General features: G+C 42.0%; 1 protein-coding gene across 1 annotated transcript in view; it reads right to left on the bottom strand.

The window, feature by feature from the left end:
• The window catches only part of LOC107592445 (trinucleotide repeat-containing gene 18 protein-like), a 77,878-nt gene that overhangs the window by 34,503 nt on the left and 34,110 nt on the right, over positions 1-9,265 (bottom strand). The window contains exons 6-12 of the mRNA XM_016281962.1: positions 8,714-8,816; positions 6,005-6,210; positions 4,761-4,907; positions 4,401-4,585; positions 3,600-4,026; positions 1,943-2,905; positions 1,352-1,503 (exon numbers count right to left, since the gene is read on the bottom strand). Coding sequence (XP_016137448.1) covers positions 1,352-1,503; positions 1,943-2,905; positions 3,600-4,026; positions 4,401-4,585; positions 4,761-4,907; positions 6,005-6,210; positions 8,714-8,816 — 2,183 coding nt within the window. The remainder of the gene's footprint in view (positions 1-1,351; positions 1,504-1,942; positions 2,906-3,599; positions 4,027-4,400; positions 4,586-4,760; positions 4,908-6,004; positions 6,211-8,713; positions 8,817-9,265) is intronic.

Genomic DNA, 9,265 nt, shown 5'->3' with positions numbered 1-9,265 from the left:
TTTTCTTGCAACCCTCCCATACAAGCCACATTTGTGGAGAATTTGTGATATTGTTGTCACATGCACACAATGACCGCTCTTTGTCATAAATTCCTGCAACTGTTTCAGAGTTGCTGTAGGCCTCTTGGTTGCCTCTCTGACCAGTTTCCTCCTGCTCTTTCATCCAGTTTGGAGCGACTTCCTGATCCAGGGAGGGTCGGTGTTGTACCAAATACATTCCACTTCTTAATAATTTACTTCATGTGCTTCTAGGCATTGATAAGGCCTTTGCATTTTTTTTGTATCCATCTCCTGACTTGTGTCTGTCCACAACTTCTGGGAGATCTTTTGACTGTGCCTTGCCACCCATAGTTGATTGTTTGCTTCAGCTGCACTACCAAGGACTGAAATGCTCCAGCAAAACTCTTTTCATGCTGAACTAATCAAAATGACCACATCTGATCACAGTTGAAAGTCAAATGGCTTTGTGTGCCACTGAGAAGGTGATTAGGTGACTTGTGATTGAGTCAAGTCATTTTTAGTAGGGGGTGATCCTCCAACTTAGTGAATGTTTTTTTTTTTTTTTTGAAAAAAAAAAATCTGACATGTTGGTGTTATATCTTTCACTTGGATGTTATTAGTTGCACTGAGTAAATACAGCTGGATAAAACAAAAACTGTGTCGGTCTTCATTTCAGGCTGCAAAGCAATAAAGTGTGGTTATTTTAAAGGTGGTGATTCTTTTCTATACCCACTATGTCCGTATGCAAAAGGTCAAACACTGAAAAATAAATAAATAAATTTGTAAACACTGCTAAATGTAAAAAATTTCAAATTGAAATTGAATTTGTATAAAAAAATGGTATTTGTAGAAACTGTATTAAATGTAAAAACTTCAAACGTCTCCAACTCTAAACAGTTCAAACGTAAAAAAAAAAAAAAAAAAATCAAATGCCACTTGAATTTGTAAACACTGCTTAAAAGTTAAACCTTCAAATGTCAGTAGCTGTGAACAGATAAAATGTAAAAATTCAAATGCCACTGGAAATTATAAGTACTGCTTAAATGTTAAAGCATCAAACACCACTATGTCAACACAGTTAAAACAATGAAAATGCCACTGGAATTTGTAAACACTGCTCAAATGTAAAAATTCTAATGCCACCATCTGTAAACACTGTTAAAAATGTGAGCAATTCAAATGTTACTGGAATTTGTAAACATGACAAATTAAATGTGTTAACATTGCTTGTATTTAAATTTGCAAACATCTTAGAATTACAATTCTTAGAGCGCAAAAAAAAAAAACTTGTAAAGCACAGGTTTATAAGAGGGAGAAGAAAATAAAAAGAGTAATAAAAAGGCAAGCATACAGGTTCATCTTTCTTTTGTCTCCAGCTGTATTTCTTATTAGGGTTGAGCTCTCGGGGGAGGCGAATGATAACCTGAGGTTGACACTCAATGGCCTCCAGGAGGACCTGCCTGCCAGCTTCCAACAGACTCTCCAGTCCACAGAGCATTACAGCTGCACACACAAACACACGATCGATACCAACATTAATTACCTCTAGGGAGCACGCGGCTACCCCACATTCTCCAATACATCAGTCTATGGGTGTTTCTTGTGTCAGACTGCATTAATGGATTTGACATCCAGATACATCTAAAAGATCAGATAGCTGCATTTACTTATTCTTTAAACAAATGTTTTACTCAAAAAAAAAAAAAAAAAACCTTGAAGACCGAGCAACTTGGCACACTGTTCAACACTCCAGTCAATTCTGAATATATTCACTAGAGCTGAAACAATTCCTGAGCTTGTTTCAGCACATTTTACTTTACAGCTCACTACAGCAAGCAAATCTCTCTCCCCAATCACCCCGCTTCCCTGAGAACTGTTGGAGCACACTAGATCAAGTCCCACATCCTTCAGATTTCCCTTCTCTCTCTGAAATGAGACTCACCTTGTGTGTCATCTATGGGCTGCCTCTGCATCTCCAGCTCTGCCATTTGGCTGAGCAGGGCCATGCCTTCCAGAGCAGTGGACTCCAGGGGACTGACAACCGCGCAGAGCTCAGACCTAGAGCCACATGCATCTGCCAGGATGGACACTGCTCCGGCCTGCGGAAGCTCACTGGCTGTGACCAGGGCGAACATGCCTGCCATGGGGTCTTCAGGCAGGATGGCCACCGGTGCGGAAGAGGGCTGAAGGTAAGGAGGGCTGCTGTTAGGCAGGAAAGGATTGTCAAGTTTGGACTCTAGGTGTGGAGCGTCCGAGACAGGATCTCTGAGGTCTACTGGGTTCAGGCTATCAGAGAGATCTGAGGGCGGTTTTGCTGGTTGGATGTCACAAACTACATGGTGTGTGTCACTGTAATTAGATGATGATTTGTAGACTTGGTCTACCAGACCCATTAAGCCCTCTGCAGTTTCTACTCTGGTGGTTCTCTCAGAGTCCGGCCTAAATGTTTCGTACAGCCCTGGATGGCTTGAGGTGGCAGCTTTGATTTTGACAGCCTCCCCATCTTCCTCATCTGATTCCTCCTCTGGCGATGGTGTGGCTGTGTGTCTAGGGTGTGCCTCTGCCTCTGTGGGGGTGCTAGAGTCTTGAGTGGTGATGGGTGCACGCCTCAGGCTGTCCTGGCTCAGGACCTCTTTGCTGTCTTCCAGGTTTGGCTCTTTTTTGAACACCTCTTCCATGGACTCTGGCCCTCTGGATGGCTGAAGTGGCTCGACAACCACTGGAGAACACAAGTGCTGGGGTTTGACATCTGTGGCGGTTACCAAGTGCTCGGAGGTCTCAGCCGGCAACGGCACATCTGGAGCCAGGCCGTCAGCATCTGCAGCAGCAGCCGGCTGGAGGAGGTAGGGGTAATGGCTGCCGAAAGGTGCTGTTATCGATTGATACGGGTAGCCGGGAGGAATTTCTGCCAAAGAAACGGAAGAGACAGGTTTTTGAGGTGCTTATGCAAGGAGTAGAAGGGCTTTAGTTCCTTGCGACAGAGTGACAAAGTTATTAATAACCCCACATGTTCTCCGGCACAGGGGCTTTATGAAACTTTCATGAACCAAATGGCCTCAGCACAAGCATTCCAAAAGCCCTTTTATACACATAGGCCAACACATTCGTGCATACTCATACATTCAGAATTCACCGTGAGCAGAAAATCTATTTATTCTAAGCATTGAACATTTTTAAAGGGAAACAGCCAGGGGATATGGGTACAAAAGGGCTGCTGTCATAAGAAGTCTCTATTCCAGTGAAGTGGCAGCTGGTAATCCCATATGTGGGGATATTTGCAGGCTACTCATTAAGACTGCACTACCCTGCACATTCTGACATGAAGAATAGCAAACTGCATTTGACTGCTGTCCTGTGTGGATTCTCGGTCCCCTCCCAAACATATTTCTTTAAAAACAGCACTATGGTGATTAATGACCATGCATTATTAAACGGCTTTCCTTTCAGTTTTTGATTAGTGTTCCTCTCATTTACTATGCAATATGCAAATAAACAATTATTTCATAAGACCATGCAAATCTACAGTTGTGGCGACTGTGACAACTTAATCAGACTCAAACCTGGACATTTAATTTGGGAATGCTGATCTTCTCACTTACCACGGTACATGGATGGGAAGGGAGTAGAAGGTTGCTTCTGTAGACTGAGTGGTTCTTTCTCAGGCACTTCCACAGATTCCTCTTTGGTCTGGATGGGGGAGGTAGGAGGGGGTGATACCAATGCAGGGCTGACTGAGTGAGGGACAGGAGACGACGGATGGGAGTAGGGCTGTTGAGGGAAGGACTTCTCCACTTTGGGTCTCTCCTCAGACTTCAGTGCAGTGACGGGTGAAGGCAGCGGCGGGACAGCCAGCGGCGTCAGGGCTTTGCTGTACGAGGTGGAGGGGGTAGGGGAGCGTGGGGGAGGCTTGCGTGAGTGCAGGGCTGGAGTGGGGATGCCTGAGAGACTGGATTTGGCCCCTTCGGCTCCTCTCTTGTCTGGCTTTCCCTCCAAATCTGTCCTTGTTTGATTTGCATTTAATCTCTCCTGCGCCATCAAAAAAAATAATAAATTGAAACTTTAATACTTAATTACAAGCCTATTCAAAAATACAAAAAGTTAAAAAAGTAATAATGTAAAAAAAAAAATTTAAAAATTAAAAAGTATAAAATACTTGCAAATTTATAAAAGCAATAATAATAGTAAAAAAACAAAACTCTGAATTTTTCTCACAAAAACCAAAAACCACAGTACAATATTTCAGACTTGATACAAAGACTTCATATAGGCATTTGGTTTTAGGCCTGTTTTCCATGCTGAACATTCAGAGTTGGTGCAAACAGACCTGAAGGACTAAATAGGAAATACAGGAGTGCCTCCCAACGATTATAATGACACTGACAAGACAAAGAGTCTCATACCACTAACTGTGCATTCCTTTGCAGCTCCATGACCTGTGCGGTCTGGTGCTGGATCATGTAGAGCTCCTGTTGGCGGAGGAGCTGTTGGTGGGAGAGGAGCTGGAGCTGATGGGCATGCTGCAGAGAGCTTCCTGCTGGCGGGTACATGGCCGACCACAGCGGGGGACCTCGCTCTAACATCTCAGCTTTTAAAAGAACAGGAGGAATGCTTGAGCATCACGCATCAAGTAGATTTATTCTGCTACATGTCAGGGATATCACTCCCACTCACTCTTAGAAATTAACTTTTTATGCGTGTGTGAGAATGGAGAGACTGAGAAAATATGAACACAGAAACAGTGGCGAATACATGGGACATACCGTAGTGTGGCAGATGCTCTGTCGGAATAACGACCACCTGCCCGGTTTGAGGATCTCGGGCAAACTGGTAAGGTGGTGGGATGGAGCCTGTCAAGGCAGGAGGATATCCTGGAGGCAGCGCCTGATGAAGGGAAGGGGGACCCAGACCTGTACACAACAGAGGGGAAAAATGGTTGGGTTCACCGTACTTGTAGTTGACGGTCCATTTGCACTTGCTTTCTAGCAGCTTCGTGAACACACAAGAGTTAATTCCCAAGAGAATCACCATTCCCACCATAATCTCACCCTTGTGCGTGGAGAACTGACCTTGTTGAAATCCTGCCAAGAGGCACAGCACTTTAACTACAGCAATTTACTTAGGGGACATTTTTGTTTTTAAAGTAAAGTCTAGACAGAAACTCAAACGTCAGACAACTGTGAACTGACCATGCTGTTCACTGTTATTCTTGGATGGAAGTTGTGGAGCGAGACTGATTGTTTCTAAGAATGTCTAAAACACTCAGCCTAGACAAAACGCTCAGGCCGTCTGGCAGGGCAACAGACCGCCTCAAGGAAATAATTCAGCGTCCAAATCCCATTCACAACACAGTTCTGCAGCATTCCAAATTCCATGACCCATAATCATTTATTACTCAAAGGGATAGTTCACCCAAAAATGAAAATTAGCCCATGATTTACTGCACGGCTTGTGTTGTCAAAAGTACCGATGTCAGTACTGAAATTAAAAAAATGTGACGATACCAGCATTCCCGCTAGCATTTTGAGTGCTGTTGTGCGGATTCTGATTGGCCATTGTGTTTACGCGCTCAACAGATATGTCTGTGATTGGCTACAGTGATCATTGCTTCACGCTCTTCACCGAGCGCTTACACACGGGAGCGTTTGAAAGCCATGTCTATCAGTGGATTCCTAATATATCTGCTCATAGACGGATCTGCTGATAGACACGGCTTTCAAACGCTCCCGTGTGTATCTGTAAGCGCTCGGTGAAGAGCGTGAAGCGATGATCACTGTAGCCAATCACAGATATATCTGTTGAGCACGAGAACACAATGGCCAACCAGAGGCATTTTTTAAGAATCCGCTCAATGTTAGCATAAATGTAATGCTGGTATCTTCCCATTTTTAACATTTCAGTACTGACTGGCACCGGCATCGGTACTTTTGACAACACTACACACGGCAATTGCTTGTAACATGACATAATTCTTATACGACAGGCATAGGCGAAAAAAGGCAGGTACCATATGGAGAACCAGACAGCCACATGGAGGGGGCTCCTGGCCGGGGCAGCCATGTGTGGGAGGCCAGGTGGGAGGCGGGGTCAGCAGGCCAGCGGCCAGCACCAGCCAGAGTGGGTCCACCAGTTACCATCAGGTTGGGGTTCAGTCCACTAGCAGACACCATAGGTGGATGTAACTGGGTGTAGTCTGCCAACTCCTTATTCTCTCTGTGAATTACAAGAGACTTAACTTATTAGAGGTTGACCTGTCAATTGTAAAGTCAGCTAGTATTTACGTTTCCTAATTGCAAATTAAAGTCTACATTTTAAAAAAAGCCTCTGTAGTATAAAAAAAAGAAAAGGAAAACATGCACCTGTTGTGCAAATATACGTCCTTTGCCGTGTATCCTTAAGTACATTTAGGGTAAGAAATATGCCAAAAAGCAGTTTTCTAATTTACTTTTGATTATTTATTATTATTTTTAAATATTATCAAATATTTTTTAAAGATGCAAGAGTCTTGATGTCATGGCCTACCTGAATGAAGTAGTCACTTAATTTCTTAGAATTTATTACACCTAACAGACTAAATAAAAAAATCACAAAATAATTTCCATATTTTGTGTTTAGTTTTTTGGTCAAGAATGTTGTTTCGTGCTTTACTACATATTTTCAACAAAAATGAAAAGACTGTTGCTATATTTGCTAGAATCTGAATTCTAAAAACAACCCAGAAAAAACACTGTAAACACGGTTTACTCTTCTAAACATCAACGACTTTCAGTTTGATAGAACATAAAGTGAATTTGTGGAAAAAAATAAATAAAATAAAAAGTGCTTTTAAGGTGTTTTTCTTATCATTTGAATCTCGACAACCACTTTCATTATAGTGGGCAAGAAAACTCCTCAAAAATTCACCTTGTGTTTGATGGAAGAAATGCATCACACAGGATTGGAACAATATGAGGGCGAGTACGTCATTATCATCTTTGGCTGAACTATTCCTTTAAAAGTCTACTAAGTGCCCAATATCCAGGTGCCCACATTTGATAACCAGGAAAATGTATGTCATAGATGCTTTTACAATGCAAAATTCATGCTTATTAAAGCCCAACAGGAAGACTGGTGGCCATTTAGCCCTGACTGAGACACAAATTCCCCAGTCTATAACCAGTCTATAACGTCTATTCTGTCTTACACTTAAGGACAGACACTGAGGGTGGAATCCTGCTGAGAGAGCCAGTCACTTTTATAAGCACCAATTTCCCCAGTGGGGATGATTTTTTCTGCTCCTCGAAATGAGAGCCACACTTTGAAAATAGGCTCATATTTGCTGAGAACTGTTGCCATAAATCCATCCACTCTAAAGAAAACCACGCTGAGAGTGTGACCAATGAAAGTAAAATGTTGCTGTTTAACCAGTGTGTGGAATCAAAGCAGCAAGAATCCATTCGCACTGGCTGGATACGTTTAGTCCTTACTACAAGGTGAATTATTTTAATAAATTAATTAACAGACTTTCATCCAGGCTTCTAAATTCTTTTTAGAAAACATCTATTTGGCACATTTCAACACTTCAGTGTTGCTGCTAAATATCTGCTGAGATTATAAACTAGCTTCAACCAAGGCAGCAAAGAGAGTATCTTTAAAGATCCACACATTCAAGCTGTCACTGATTTACTGAAGTGACTTTAATGAGTCACCTTCACAGGACATCCATGCATTAGCTGCCCCTATCACCAGCTTCCACACAACATCAGGGCACCTCAAAAAAAAAAATCAATCCCTAGCTCTCTTTTTCAGCTCAATACTGTGCTTTTGGGAGAAAACTGTCCTGTTCCATTTTCAATCAAACCTCTGAACCAACACTGTTGACACCCTTTGTATAACACAAAGGACATAGGGAAATATACCATTTGGCATTAGAAAGTTAAAGTAGCAGAAAATACCCATACTTTAATGCTGGGACTCTAAAAAGTGCCCTCGGTAATTTTTGTTCATCTTGTGCTGGACTATACGGCAGGGGTCTTGCACTTACATTGACAGCTAGCAATGTGGACACCACAAACACCACTGAATGCCATGATGCATTTTAGTAAATGGCCAATCACGTGATCTCAAACATATGCTTGAGATGATGCATACATGTAAAATATAAAATGCTTTTATTATGATAAATATATGGCCTGAGTATGTATCCGAGTATGAGCATATTTCTAAACAAATTTTCAAAGATAGGTCTACTGCTCATTTCTTTGTAAAACTATTTTGAATGAGAATACAAAACACACACACAAACAATGAGAACAAATTTAATACACAATAATAATAGTTCTGATATATTTTCCTCCAACTGAGTGTCTGGCTTACCACAAAAATGACCAATGTCAATGTGATTTTAGCCCTCTTGTTTAAAGCATCATCAACAGCTGTCACCACACAGTTAAAATTTACAGCCAGTGAAACATAAACCTCTATAAATCTCCAACGTAAGAGTTTGAAAAGTTATCCTAAGAAATGACTTGTGACCTAAAACTGACATTTACAAAAATTTAAAAAAGGCAAGGTTAAGAGTTTTTCCAGATCTACTGAACTAATGCAACTAAAACTCCCAACGCAGGACTGAATTAACAGCTAGACCGATGCCTAGTACATTTCTGAGAGCTCACTTTAACATGCACTCAAAGTGCTCAAGGCGCTTTACGCCAGCGCTTATAAACTCTCATCTTACCTTAACACTTTCTCATGCTCGCGCTCCACACGTCCCGACAGCAGGCGCTCGTCGCCGTGATGCGTCCTCTCGTCTCCTTGCTCTTCCTCTGTGTGGATTGGGCCTGCAGGACATTACACCAATTAAAGACATTGACATCTGATCCAAAATACTTTTACTAAATTTGCTAACTGCGCAGTATTTGCCAATGATCTCATTTTTCCTCACTTATAGGGGTGCAACGGATCGTAGATGATCCGTGATCTGTACGGATCAGGCTTTACTGATAGATTAACTGTTAAGTTTAACCATCATAGAGTTAAAGTTTATCATTTGCACATGTTTTGTCTTGCCAGTTTACACATTCAAGCAGTTTTTACTCACGTACTGTTTTCTGTGAGCTCTGCCGCACACACACACACACACACATTGCACATGTTTTGTCTTGCCAGTTTACACATTCAAGCAGTTTTTAACTCACGTACTGTTTTCTGTGAGCTCTGCCGCACACACACACACACACACACACACACACACACACACACACACAGAGAGAGAGAGAGAGAGAGAGAG

The sequence above is a fragment of the Sinocyclocheilus grahami genome, unplaced genomic scaffold (genome assembly GCF_001515645.1).
Source record: "Sinocyclocheilus grahami isolate Dianchi unplaced genomic scaffold, SAMN03320097.WGS_v1.1 scaffold9.1, whole genome shotgun sequence".
Lineage (NCBI taxonomy): Eukaryota > Metazoa > Chordata > Actinopteri > Cypriniformes > Cyprinidae > Sinocyclocheilus > Sinocyclocheilus grahami.
Note: the sequence above shows the minus strand (reverse complement) of the source record. Positions and strands in the feature narration are given on the sequence as shown.